The sequence below is a fragment of the Coregonus lavaretus genome (assembly GCF_964263955.1).
Source record: "Coregonus lavaretus genome assembly, chromosome: 14".
In the NCBI taxonomy this organism is placed as follows: Eukaryota; Metazoa; Chordata; class Actinopteri; order Salmoniformes; family Salmonidae; genus Coregonus; species Coregonus lavaretus.
In genome coordinates this window covers 19742747-19757650 of record NC_140001.1, presented here as the reverse complement: position 1 = coordinate 19757650, position 14904 = coordinate 19742747, and the positions used below count along the sequence as shown (strand labels likewise).

Below are 14904 nucleotides of genomic sequence, written 5' to 3'. Positions count from 1 at the left end.
AAATGCCTACGCAAGAGATATATTTCATTCTTGTGACAGTGTGTAACAAGTCATGATGAAAATGTCCCCAGGGAATGACAGTCAGACTGATTTCCTAATGACTGTTGCACATAAGCAATGAATGTCTGTGCTCAGCCCATAGAAATTGCATTCAGTTTAGTTTCTCTTTGTATTTGAACCATTGGCAGAGGATACTGGGAATGGGAAAAGACTGGTGAAACATTAGACGGGGAAACTAGCAGGTGTATTGTTTCATGGCCTATGAGGACTTGGCATTTAGTTGCATGGTTTCCAGTAGCCTATGAGGAGACCATGACATGAAGTGCATCCCCAAAACCAGTGATAATGATGCAGCTTCTAGTGGCATGGCATAGGGCAGTTCCATGGACACCATGTGAAAGTACAATGATACACAGAAACAGTGGAAAGTCACTTGATGTTGAGTCTCTGCAATAGGCCTTGTTTACAGAGAACTGAAGGGTGATGCTGTTATTGTGTTTCTTTTGCCAAAGTTCACAGGGGAAAAGTTTGGACAGGTAGAGAAGACTGAGCTGGATGCCCACTTTGAGAATCTGCTCAGCCGTGCTGATTCCACTAAAAACTGGACAGAGAAAATCTTCAGGCAGACAGAGGTTCTGTTGCAGCCCAACCCCAGTAAGGCCCAGCATACAAACTGAACTGATCAGGACAGAGTCCTCCACAACTCCCACCACCCATCCCTACTCCCTGCTTAATGCAAACACACAAGCACATACACACACAGGATAGATGAACCAAAAACACATCAATTGAAAACCATTTCAACAATTTCAGACCAGTTTTTTTTTATGTGAAACATGGTGGTTAGGTTACATGGTGATGGAGAGCAGGTAGCGCTAACCTGTGACTTTCTGATTCTCCATGCTACAGTTGACCACACTGGTGAGTATCCCTACCTCCTATAGTGCTCTGTCGTGGAATCTTTTCATCCGTGTGGTCTGTAGTGCAACAGACAAGTGTTACGATGCTCTATGCAGTATTGGGGGCTTTCAAGCACCAGTCTGTGTGAAAACCTGTTGATTAGCCTATCATCTGTCACAAGTAGTACTTATCAGTGAGCAGCTCAACAGCTGTGTCCGTTAGCCACACCAGACACTGACTCAACACTGCAGGCTTGTGGGTAACATGCAGCTATTAATTCCCATGTTAGTCTCTCTACTAAGTAGGGCTGTCCCCGACAAAAATAATAATAATCTTGGTCGACCGAGAGTCATCTGTTCTTTCAACCAATCGATTGGTCGAAATTTTAAAACAAGTATTTTTCCATATATAGACACACCCAATGTTTGAATAAAATCAACTATATGTAGACTAATGAGCTTGTCTGATGCTTTAAGCACTGAGATTAAAAAATAAGACACAAATTAAAGAGGGAGCCAGAGATCAAACCTGTTAAGCCCAGAAGAAAAAACCTGTTCCCAAACCCCCTCCTTCCGCGGCTGCTGGCCTTAGCAGATTCTGCCATTAAGCTCATGAAGTTGCCGGTAATAGGCTACACCAGCGGTTGGCAAACCTTTTCCATTTGGAGTGCCATGTTATCCTACCGATCTGCGTGCCAGTTATGATTTTAATATGCACATTTTTGTGGAACAGTTTAATTTCATTTATAATAAAGTCTTCATATCTCAAAATCAATGTCATGTGGTTAATTAAAATTCTAAATGAAAATGATACAAATCTAAAAGTAACTTATATTGCCAATATGTAAAAATAGCCTACATAAAGCCAACAAATATAAACATTGCAGCCTGCAGGTAGAAAATATCCTGATGAAAATAAATATCCTATAAATCACATTGGCTACGCATGGCCTGTCTGCAAGGAACTTGAAACATTGTATCAACTATTGTATTAACTTGATCAGAGCATGACATTTTTCCCCCTTTCATGCTGAGTGGTAATCATGTGACAGATGTAGCCACCTGTAGCTCAGTTGGTAGAGCATGGCACTTGCAACGCCAGGGTTGTGGGTTCGATTCCCATGGGGGGGCCAGTATGAAAAATGTATGCACTCACTAACTGTAAGTCGCTCTGGATAAGAGCGTCTGCTAAATGACTAAAATGTAATCGAAATGGAGAGAGCTGAAAATATTTTTCAAATAGGCTACGTTGAGGAACTGTTGTCATTCTCAATGGATGTAAAAACAGACATTGTTTACTTGCTGTTTGAGGCGAAGAAAAAATTACTTTGAGAAGTTCCACGGCGATGGTGAGTTAAGACAATCAGAAATAGTGTCAGATCCCCAAATGGGCACACTTCTAGGCAGGCCTACGTTTGCGCGCAGGCCAGGTAGACTAGTCCTACTTCTATATGCGTAATCGGGTGCGTGTCCTTACTCAAGATTGACAGGAGCGCTCCAAACAAAAGACAATGAATAAATTGACAACTCGTATCGACCAAACAATCGACCAGTTGACTAAATGGGGTCAGCCCTACTACTAAGGCTAGTTCTATTCATTATCTGAGTGAATAATAATAATGTATTTCCATGACGACTTCATTCAACACCTTATTCCCACCATGTTGAATTACAATACTGTACATTCTCATACTGGGCATTAGCTTACTTTGCTTTGGCGTTCTCCTCTCCCACCAATTTCCATTTTCAGACTAGGTTTCATAGTGTCCTTCTGTGATAGCTATTTTTGGCCAGTACTCTCTTGAAGCAGGCCCCCTCGTTCTATCTGCAGGTTCCAGGATTGAGGAGTTCCTGTATGAGAAGCTTGACAGAACGGTTCCCTCCAGACCAAATAATGAAGAACTGCTGGGTCATTACATGCAGGATGCAGCAAAAGATTTTGGACCTGGTACTCCATATGGTGAGTGTGACTCAAGCTTTGTGTAGTCCTACACTGTCTTTCCAGGTGGTCTAAAACAGTTTTTTTTTTAAAAATAGGATTAGCAAGTGATAATAACATTTTTGAGAGAGGAAATTCGACTTGGGCCCCAGTCGAATCCAATAATTAGATTTTCTGGAAAATGCATTTCGCCTTATGATCTTACTCAATACATCTCCACTCTGTGCTCTCTCCCTTATGCAATCCCTAAGAATGGCTCGAACCATTTGTGGTACAGTGCGTTCAGAAAGTATTCACACCCCTTTACTTTTTCCACATTTTGTTGTTACAGCCTGAATTTAAAATGGATACAATTTAGATGTTTTGTCACTGGCATACACACAATACCACATAATGTCAAAGTGGAATGATGTTTAGTAAAAGTTTTACAAATTAATAAAAAATGAAAAGCTCAAATGACTTGACTCAATAAGTATTCAACCCCTTTGTTATGGCAAGCCTAAATAAGTTCAGGAGTAAAAATGTGCTTAATAAGTTGCATACCCTATACAGTGGGGAGAACAAGTATTTGATACACTGCCGATTTTGCAGGTTTTCGTACTTACAAAGCATGTAGAGGTCTGTCATTTTTATCATAGGTACACTTCAAAAAATCCAGAAAATCACATTGTATGATTTTTAAGTAATGAATTTGCATTTTATTGCATGACATAAGTATTTGATACATCAGAAAAGCAGAACTTAATATTTGGTACAGAAACCTTTGTTTGCAATTACAGAGATCATATGTTTTCTGTAGGTCTTGACCAGGTTTGCACACACTGCAGCATGGATTTTGGCCCACTCCTCCATACAGACCTTCTCCAGATCCTTCAGGTTTCGGGGCTGTCGCTGGGCAATACGGACTTTCAGCTCCCTCCAAAGATTTTCTATTTGGTTCAGGTCTGGAGTCTGGCTAGGCCACTCCAGGACCTTGAGATGCTTCTTACGGAGCCACTCCTTAGTTGCCCTGGCTGTGTGTTTCGAGTCGTTGTCATGCTGGAAGACCCAGCCACGACCCATCTTCAATGCTCTTACTGAGGGAAGGAGGTTGTTGGCCAAGATCTCGCGATACATGGCCCCATCCATCCTCCCCTCAATACGGTGCAGTCGTCCTGTCCCCTTTGCAGAAAAGCATCCCCAAAGAATGATGTTTCCACCTCCATGCTTCACGGTTGGGATGGTGTTCTTGGGGTTGTACTCATCCTTCTTCTTCCTCCAAACACGGCGAGTGGTGTTTAGACCAAAAAGCTCTATTTTTGTCTCATCAGACCACATGACCTTCTCCCATTCCTCCTCTGGATCATCCAGATGGTCATTGGCAAACTTCAGACGGGCCTGGACATGCGCTGGCTTGAGCAGGGGGACCTTGCGTGCGCTGCAGGATTTTAATCCATGACGGCATAGTGTGTTACTAATGGTTTTCTTTGAGACTGTGGTCCCAGCTCTCTTCAGGTCATTGACCAGGTCCTGCTGTGTAGTTCTGGGCTGATCCCTCACCTTCCTCATGATCATTGATGCCCCATGAGGTGAGATCTTGCGCATGGAGCCCCAGACCGAGGGTGATTGACCGTCATCTTGAACTTCTTCTATTTTCTAATAATTGCGCCAACAGTTGTGGCCTTCTCACCAAGCTGCTTGCCTATTGTCCTGTAGCCCATCCCAGCCTTGTGCAGGTCTACAATTTTATCCCTGATGTCCTTACACAGCTCTCTGGTCTTGGCCATTGTGGAGAGGTTGGAGTCTGTTTGATTGAGTGTGTGGACAGGTGTCTTTTATACAGGTAACGAGTTCAAACAGGTGCAGTTAATACAGGTAATGAGTGGAGAACAGGAGGGCTTCTTAAAGAAAAACTAACAGGTCTGTGAGAGCCGGAATTCTTACTGGTTGGTTGGTGATCAAATACTTATGTCATGCAATAAAATGAAATTAATTACTTAAAAATCATACAATGTGATTTTCTGGATTTTTGTTTTAGATTCCGTCTCTCACAGTTGAAGTGTACCTATGATAAAAATTACAGACCTCTACATGCTTTGTAAGTAGGAAAACCTGCAAAATCGGCAGTGTATCAAATACTTGTTCTCCCCACTGTATATCCTACACAAAATACTGGTTCAGCTGACGTTAAATATCCGCCCTTCTCTGCAGTAGCCGTCGTACTGCTAGGTAGCTTTCCTGTCTTGTGCAAAGCCCGACTAATGTTAGATATTAGAGGAAGGTTTCTGTGACGTCTGCTGGAGCCACTGGCACTGCTAGCTTGATGCTATAGCTAGCTAGCTAGCTATGTTTTCGCTAGCTAACGTTAGCTATCTAGCTATATTTTCGCAGAGCTCTTTGCCTTTCGGTTTCAGGTACAGTCAGTGTATCTATGGGGTCAGACGTGACCTTTCTTGCACCCACCCCCCAAAAATACCAATGCAAGAGATATCTTTCATTATTGTGAAAATGTCCCCAGGGAATGACAGTCAGATTGATTTCCTAATGACTATGTTGCACATAAGCAATGAATGTCTGCTCAGCCCATAGAAATTCCATTCAGTTTAGTTTCTCTTTGTATCTGAACCCATTGGCAGAGGATATTTGGAATGGGAAAAGACTGGTGAAACATTAGACAACTAGCAGGTGTATTGTTTCATGGCCTATGAGGGCTTGGTATTTAGTTGCATGGTTTAAGAGACCATGGCATGAAGTAATTCCCCCAAAACAGTGATAATGATGCAGCTTTTAGTGGCATGGCATAGGGCAGCTCCAAGGGCACCATGTAAAGGTACAATGATACACAGAAACAGTGGAAGGTCACTTGATGTTGAGTCACTGCAATAGGCCTTGTTAACAGAGAACTGAAGGGTGATGTTACTGTGTTTCTTTTGCCAAAGCCATAGGGGAAAAGTTTGGACAGGTAGAGAAGACTGAGCTGGATGTGCTTAACAAGTCACATAATACGTTGCATGGACTCACTCTGTGTGCAAGAATAGTGTTTAACATGATTTTTGAATGACTATCTCATCTCTGCACCCCAAACATATAATTATCTGGAAGGTTCCTCAGTCGAGCAGTGAATTTCAAACACAGATTCAACCACAAAGACCAGGGAGATTTTCCAATGCTTCGCAAAGAAGGGCACCTATTGGTAGACTTTGAATATCCCTTTGAGCATGGTGAAGTTATTAATTACACGTCCTAACTCAGTGGTGAAATACAACACATTACTCAGTACCATTCTCCATATTTTCAAGCAGGGTGGCTGCATCATGTTATGGGTATACTTGTAATCGTTAAGGACTGGGGAGTTTTTCAGGATAAAAAAGAAACTAAATGGATCTAAGCACAGGCAAAATCCAAGAGGAAAACCGGGTTCAGTCTGCTTTTCACTAGACACCTAATTCACCTTTCAGCAGGACAATAACCTAAAACACAAGGCCAAATCTACACTGAAGTTGCTTACCAAGAAGAGTGAATGTTACAGTTTTGACTTAAATCTACTTGAAAACCTATGGCAAGACCTGAAAATGGTTTTCTAGCAATGACCAACAACCAATTTGACAGAAATTGAAGAATTTTGCTAAGAATAATGGGCAAATTTTTTGCACAATCCAGGTGTGGAAAGCTCTTACAGGGTATTGTGTGTAGATGGGTGAGAAAAAATCAATTTAATCCATTTATAATTCAGGCTGTAACACAACAAAATGTGGAATAAACCAAGGGGAATTAATACTTCTTGAAGGTACTGTATATCCCTGTGAGAAAACATCACCATAGTTGATGCTTGATATTGATCTTGACTGTATGCTCTTTTTCCAATAGTTTGTAGTGTCACTTTTCCCAAAGCCTTTGCTTATACTGATGATTTCACCCTAAAGTGAGTGAGTGGTGAGATTGGTGATGAGGGATGTTGTGAGCGTTAGTGAATTAATCTCCTTCCGCCCCTTCACTCCCCTGCCCTCCAGGCTGTCTCATGTCTGTCAGGCCAATAAATCTCCTTCACTGGCAATCCTGAGGATCAATAGTGCTCTGTCTCTCTCTGTTAATGTTGTTCAGAGTTGCAGGCTTGGCTCTGCAACCACAACCTTAATGCAAAAAGTTTATGCAGAAATTAGTTTATTAGGCTGTCTGTCTGTGGAGCTTTTCCCCTTCAGTTGGAGACATGTAACTCAGTCACAGAGACCTGAGTGATGGGTCATGTACAGCTTTATTTAGGGCTCTGCAGACCTCCTGTTTAGCTAGAATTTGTTTTATAAATTAATTCAGCTAATTTAGAATGGCAAGCTCATGCCAATAAGTCCACTTTGGCTTTTTTCCAAGATGGAAAAATCACAAATACAGTAGCCTATACTAAGCAATATACTTTTATACTCTGTAATTCCATCCTCATGAGAGAAACAGGCATGTTTTAGTGATTTTGAAATAATTCATTTTCTAATGAATTCATTTGTACACAGGGAATTCAGTCCTGTATTTTGTTCTGTAGCGAGGCATAAATGTCACAAACAGACATCTGCGTGGAGCCGTGGAAACCCCTGTGGAAACCCCTTATTGGCATACATCAATCCCATTCTCTCCTCTCCTGCCATAGCAACTAGATGGACACTCAGCTGCTTTAATCAGGCCGTTAGTGTCCCGTTTCTCAGTGGTGGCTTTTAGTGATGCAGCCTTCTGTGTTGATGGGTGTTGGGTTAGAAACTGTTGTAATAGTGGCTCCTGACAGTAAATATGCGTAGAAAAACATTTCCTCAGAATTAGAATGCGGTCTGTCCATGTTTGACACATATTTGCATACTTCAAATTCTGCTAGTACTAGGCCTGTTTGATGCTATAATCATTGCTGTGTGGTGTTATTCATTAGGTATTCCCTTGAGGTCTGTAATCTAGTCTGTTTTACATCTGGGGAAACCCCTACGTTAAAATGGGGAATTTTGAGTTGTGTTGTTTTGGTAAAAGTCATGTCAAGAATGTCGCCATGTTCCCTCAGTGTGGCCCTCCCCCTCTCTTCGCGGGTATAAGGTAGTTGGGCAAGGTTCTCCCACACATTATCTCAGCTGCAGCGCTTTCATTATTGATGCAGTGGGTGTTGCTATCTAGATGGAGCTCTGAATCTACACTACTTCCAAAACAGCAGTCTTTGTGGGGTAGGCTCATCAGGGCATTGATAGACAGTTGGTGCAGGGGTGTTTGGGCCATAGATTTCTGGGATGGGAATAGCCTAAATGTTTGCTTCATGTTGTATTGCACTACCATGTGCTATTGGTCTAGACTTTGTCTGTCTGTTTGTATTTCTCTGATAAGTAATAAGTCATTCCTCTGATAAGTAATGTAATTAAGGGCTGTAAGTAAGCATTTCACTGTAATGTCTGCACCTGTTGTATTCGGCGCATGTGGCCAATAAAATTTGATTTGATTTGAATTCCTCTGATAAGTAATAAGTAAATATTCTGATGTAGTAAGTCATTCCTCTGATGAGTAATAAGTAAATATTCTGATGTAGTAAGTCATTCCTCTGATGAGTAATAAGTCATTCCTAATTAATAAGTCACTCTTAGGCCTATATTTAACATATTGTGTGTGTGCTGCTGTAGGTAGCACCCTGATCAAAGTAGGCGATTGTGAGAGGAGACTGGGCAGTGTACAGAGGGAGTTCCTACAGACCTCCGCTATCGGCTTCCTCACCCCACTCAGGAACTTTCTGGAAGGAGACTGGAGGACCATCTCAGTGAGTCTGGCTTTCTGGCCTCAGAGGGACATCTTGGGATTGCATGCAGACCAGTGTGTAGACCAGGATTTAATACAATGCTAATCAATACCTTGGGGTTAACTTTTCTACTTATTCCTATATGGATGTAGCAGAGCTTTAGGGCCTAGCCAACTTAAATGTAGCCTGAATGTGTGGGGTTATGTCGTGCAGAGAGTTGCTGAACTTCTCCTCCCTGTCTCAGAAAGAGAGGCGTCTCCTGGAGAACCGTAGACTGGACCTGGACTCCTGTAAAGCACGGCTGAAGAAAGCCAAATTAGCAGAGTCCAAGGCCGCGGTGAGTCTACCCTCCTCTCCCTGTTCCCCTTAAGCTGCATCATGTAACCAGGCGTCCCCCCTCTACCTTCTACCCCCCTCCACCTCTTCCTGTTCCCCTTTAGCTGGATCATGTAAACAAGTGTCCTCCTTCTACCCCCCTCCACCTCTCCCTGTTCCCCTTCAATTGTGTCATATAACCAGGCATCCCCCTCTACCCTCTACCTCTCCCTGTCCCTCTTCACCTGCATCATGTCACCAGGCGTCCCCCCCTCTACCCTCCGCCCTCCTCCACCTCTCCCTGTTCCCCTTCAGCTGCATCATGTAACCAGGCTCCTGTTCAGAGTGAACTGCTACTGCTAACTAACATCTCTCTCTGTTCTAATTATGTTCACAGTGTGAGGGAGAAGTGAGTATTAGTGCAAAATATTGTCCACTTTAGTTATTTTTTCCCCCTTTTTTCTTTCTGACACGCTCTGCCCATTTTCTCATTGGTACTTTGAAATCCAGTTGAACGCATGTGTTTTCCAAGCATTGCTCAATGAGAAGCCAAGAGAGAGAGAGAGAACAGACTTTCACGTTCTCTTGAAAGTGAATGAAATGAACTTGTGGCATGGTACACTGGAGCAAACCCATATATGACCCTAGAGCAGTGGTATTCAAACTTTTTCAGCAGGGACCCCATTTTCTTCCACCAGATTTTCTGGGGAGCCCACCTCAAATGTAATGACACAACCTTAAAATCATAAATGTATGATTTTTACATCAATTCATAACATTTTCATCTCTTATCAAAATGAAAAGAAACCAATAAATACATTTACTCAATAGAATTGTATTTATTTTAAAAATATTTTTTCTCTAAAACATTTGTATATTGTGCCATATAATAATCTGTACTCTAAATGTTTTGTTCCTAAAACAATATACTGTGTATTTACAGTGCCTTGCAAAAGTATTCATCCCCCTTGGCGTTTTTCCTATTTTGTTGCATTACAACCTGTAATTTAAATGGATTTTTATTTGGATTTCAGGTAATGGACATACACAAAATAGTCCAAATTGGTGAAGTGGAATGAAAAAAATAACTTGTTTCAAAAAATTCAACTAAAAAAAATAACGGAAAAGTGGTGCGTGCATATGTATTCACCCCTTTGCTATGAAGCCCCTAAATAAGCTCTGGTGCAGCCAATTACCTCCAGAAGTCACATAATTAGTTGAATAAAGTCCACCTGTGTGCAATCTAAGTGTCACATGATCTGTCACATGATCTCAGTATATATACACCTGTTCTGAAAGGCCCCCAAGTCTGCAACACCACTAAGCAAGCGGCACCATGAAGACCAAGGAACTCTCCAAACAGGTCAGGGACAAAGTTGTGGAGAAGTACAGATCAGGGTTGGGTTATAAAAAAATATCTGAAACTTTCAACATCCCACAGAGCACCATTAAATCCATTATAAAAAAATGGAAAGAATATGGCACCACAACAAACCTGCCAAGAGAGGGCCGCCCACCAAAACTCACGGACCAGGCAAGGAGGGCATTAATCAGAGAGGCAACAAAGACACCAAAGATAACCCTGAAGGAGCTGCAAAGCTCCACAGCGGAGATTGGAGTATCTGTCCATAGGACCACTTTAAGCCGTACACTCCACAGAGCTGGGCTTTACAGAAGAGTGGCCAGAAAAAAGCCATTGCTTAAAGAAAGAAAATAAGCAAACAAGTTTGGTGTTTGCCAAAAGGCATGTGGGAGACTCCCCAAACATATGGAAGAAGGTACTCTGGTCAGATGAGACTAAAATTGAGCTTTTTGGTCATCAAGGAAAACGCTATGTATGACGCAAACCCAACACCTCTTATCACCCCGAGAACACCATCCCCATGTTTTTCATCGGCAGGGACTGGGAAACTGGTCAGAATTGAAGGAATGATGGAATTGCGCTAAATACAGGGAAATTCTTGAGGGAAACCTGTTTCAGTCTTCCAGAGATTTGAGACTAGGACGGAGGTTCATCTTCCATCAGGACAATAACTCTAAGCATACTGCTAAAGCAACACTCAAGTGGTTTAAGGGGAAACATTTAAATGTCTTGGAATGGCCTAGTCAAAGCCCAGACCTCAATCCAATTGAGAATCTGTGGAATGACTTATAGATTGCTGTACACCAGTGATGGGTCATGCGCACAAGCATCGGCTCTGAGAGCCGGCTCTTTGTAGTGAATCAGAAGAGCCGGCTCGCATCGAGTGAGAGCCGGCTCCCAGTTTTTTGCCCATTCGCTGCTTAGGTTTCACTTTCACAGAGGTCTGTTATGATTGGCTAGCATGGCGACCAGCATGCGGCATTCACGTGAGAATTAAGGATGTGTAAACAGAGAGGGGGCGGGGCAGACACACCACTTGACTCCACTGCAAGTGAAGAGAGAGACAGAGCGGACTGAGGAGCGTGTGTGCGTCTTGCATTGTCGTGTCGTTTAACTATGAGTGACACTAGAAAGCGAAGCAGCATCTGGCTGCAGTTTAAATATATTGGGAACAAGAAAGCAGAGTGCCTTCACTGCAAAACGAAGGTCACTATAAGAGCAGGTTCCACCACAAACCTGCATAGACATACAAGAACTGTCCATCCTACAGTGCAGTTAGAGGAGAGAGGGCAAGCCAGCTCACCATCTACTGATCCTGGTGTGTCTCATACCAGAACAACAGCTGCTGTAACGTCTACTGCCATCCCCATGCGTGCAAGTATAACCTCTCCTACTGCAACTCAAAGCAAAATAAGTCAGTTTTTACCTAAACTTTTACCTAAACTGATGACCCCAGCCAAACAGCACAGTATTGATGATGAGTTGGCTAAAATGGTAGCTTCTGATTTTCAACCCTTTTCCATTGTGGAGGACAAAGGAATGAAAAACTTTGTCAAAGCCCTAAATCCCACATACACTCTACCCAGTAGAAAAACACTTTCCCAAACAATGATCCCAAAACTATATGACACAGAACGTGCATTATGGCAAGAAAGGGTGACAAAAGCTCCATCAGTTTGCCTGACAACTGACTGCTGGACCTCCAGAACAACCTGCTCTTTCATGTCTGTCACTTGCCACTTTATTGAAGATTACAAGATGACATCTTGCCTTCTGGACTGCTTCGAGTTCACCGACAGACACACTGCAGAAAACTTGGCAGTGGAGCTACTAAGAGTGGCAAAAGAGTGGCAAGTAGAGGACAAAGTGGTGTGCTGTGTGAATAATGCTGCAAACATCACCAAAGCCATAAAAGTTTTGAAGTGGACCCATCACCCATGTCTGGCGCATACACTAAACCTGGTGGTTAGAGATGCTCTGAAGGTGATCAAAACAACCGTGGATAAGGTGAAGGCTGTTGTGGAGTTTTTCCACAAAAGCACAGTAGCAGCACAGAAGCTAAAGTCCACACAGCGCCAAATGGGGATTCCTGAACTGAGGCCCAAACAAGAGTGTGCCACCAGGTGGAACTCAACATTTGATATGTTGAAACGAATGCTTGAAATAAAAGATGCCATCATCTCCACCCTGGCCCTCATCAACGCATCTATTGAGCCATTAAGCCAAGAGGAATGGGAGCTGGTGAAAGAGGTCTGCGCCGTCCTGCAACCATTCCAGGAGGTGACTGTGGAGATAAGTGCAGACAGGTACCTAGAACCATTGAAGCATTGTTTTCTCTACTACTATTCAGTCACTATTATACATTGCAAACACAACACATACAGTATAATGCATCACGTATAATATGCCACATACTTTTAAAAAACTAAATTCTAAAAGTTGCTGTTTTCTCTCCTTCAGCTATGTCACAGCCTCGAAAATGCTCCTGCTTTGCAAAGGTCTGCAGCTGGTGACAGCCGAGAACCAATGGACAGTAACTGTGCAGAAAGTGAAGGAATTAGTTGCAGCTCTTTGTTCAGCCATGGACCGCAAATTTCTGCGGATGGAGTACAACACTGTCCTTTCAGAAACTACCTTATTGGATCCAAGGTTTAAAAAACTTGCCTTCAGTGATCGTAGAGCTGTTGATGAAGCTCTTCAGAGGATTAGTGCAGCAGCAGCAGCAAAATGCACCCCCAGCAGCCAGCCAGCTCCACCATTACAGGGCCAAGTGGAGGAGGAGCAGCAAACCTCTGCTGTTTGGAGGCTTTTTGATGACAGAGCTACAGGAGATGCTTCAAGGAGAAATCCGACAGCTGATGCTATAATGGAGGTGAGGAGCTACCTTGAGGAGCCCCTCATCCAGAGAGCAGAAGACCCACTGAGCTGGTGGCAGGCCAAGGCCTCAGTCTTTCCACTCCTGGTGAAGGTGATGGAGGGGAGACTATGTATTGTTGCCACATCAGTTCCTTCTGAGAGAATCTTCTCCAAAACAGGGCAGATACTCACGGAGAGGCGAAATCGTATCAGCCCATCCAAGCTGAGGCATCTGATCTTCCTGAATGCCAACCTGCCCTGAGGACTAATGCTGTTTGCTGGAGTTTGGTTCTGGTTTTGATTCTGTTCTGTGGATTTGTTTGAAGTTTATTGTTAATTTGTGCAATAAAAAAGTTTAATTGAAATAAACAAATGTAAGAGTGGTTTTGTCACAGAATAAATGCACAGAATTAGGCATTATAAGGTCTCTCATAAAAACACTGAAAGCAAAAGGGTTTTCAACACATAAACCATGATTTTTTTTCAAAGTTAAGGTAAAATATAGGCTACAAAAGATCCTAAATAAAGAGCCGTTCGGGAGTCGAAAGAGCCGGCTCTTCTTTGGGAGCCGAGTCAAAAGAGCCGGCTCTCAGAAAAGAGCCGAACTTCCCATCACTACTGTACACCAGCGGAACCCATCCAACTTGAAGGAGTTGGAGCAGTTTTGCCTTGAAGAAAGGGCAAAAATCCCAGTGGCTAGATGTGCCCAGTTTATAGAGACATACCCCAAGAGACTTGCAGCTGTAATTGCTGCAAAAGGTGGCTCTACGAAGTATTGACTTTCGGGGGGTGAATAGTTATGCACGCTCAAGTTTTCTGTTTTTTTTGTCTTATACTTAGTTTGTTTCACAATAAAAAAATATTTTGCATCTTCAAAGTGGTAGGCATGTTGTGTAAATCAAATGATACAAACCCCCCAAAAAATCCATTTTAATTCCAGGTTGTAAGGCAACAAAATAGGAAAAATGCCAAGGGGGGGTGAATACTTTCGCAAGCCACTGTATGTATGTACACTACCGGTCAAAAGTTTTAGAACACCTACTCATTCAAGGGTTTTTCTTAATTTTTTACTATTTTCTACATTGCAACTACATCAAAACTATTAAATAACACACATGGAATCATGTAGTAAACAAAAAAGTGTTAAACAAATCAAAGTATATTTTATATTTGAGATTCTTCAAATAGCCACCCTTTGCGTTGATGACAGCTTTGCACAGTCTTGGCATTCTCTCAACCAACTTCATGAGGTAGTCACCTGGAATGCATTTCAATTAATAGGTGTGCCTTCTTAAAAGTTAATTTGTGGAATTTCTTTCCTTCTTAATGTGTTTGAGCCAATCAGTTGTGTTGTGAGAAGGTAGGGGGAGTATACAGAAGATAGCCCTATTTGGTAAAAGACCAAGTCCATATTATGGCAAGAGCAGCTCAAATAAGCAAAGAGAAACGACAGTCCATCATTACTTTAAGACATGAAGGTCAGTCAATCCGGAAAATGTCAACGTTTCTTCAAGTGCAGTCGCAAAAACCATCAAGCGCTATGATGAAACTGGCTCTCATGAGGACCTCCACAGGAATGGAAGACCCAGAGTTACCTCTGCTGCAGAGGATAAGTTCATTAGAGTTACCAGCCTCAGAAATTGCAGCCCAAATAAATGCTTCACAGAGTTCAAGTAACAGACACATCTCAACATCAACTGTTCAGAGGGGACTGTATTAATCAGGCCTTCATGGTTGAATTGCTGCAAAAAAAAACACTACTAAAGGACACCAAAAAGAAGAAGAGACCTGCTTGGGCCAAGAA

The 14904-nt window shown here is 42.5% G+C and overlaps 2 protein-coding genes across 2 annotated transcripts in view; both read left to right on the top strand.

Moving 5' to 3' along the window:
* LOC311141885 (endophilin-B2-like) overlaps nt 1-14904 on the top strand; it is a 29374-nt gene that overhangs the window by 567 nt on the left and 13903 nt on the right. The window contains exons 2-5 of the mRNA XM_084177383.1: nt 513-654; nt 2731-2859; nt 8454-8587; nt 8811-8903. Of these exons, the coding sequence (XP_084033509.1) occupies nt 513-654; nt 2731-2859; nt 8454-8587; nt 8811-8903 (498 nt within the window). The remainder of the gene's footprint in view (nt 1-512; nt 655-2730; nt 2860-8453; nt 8588-8810; nt 8904-14904) is intronic.
* LOC311141782 (E3 SUMO-protein ligase ZBED1-like) lies at nt 12003-13401 on the top strand (the record flags this gene model as incomplete). Its single annotated transcript, XM_084177234.1, has 2 exons — nt 12003-12550; nt 12705-13401. 2 exons carry the CDS (start codon nt 12003-12005, stop codon nt 13360-13362), a joined length of 1206 nt encoding a protein of 401 aa, XP_084033360.1. The 3' UTR covers nt 13363-13401.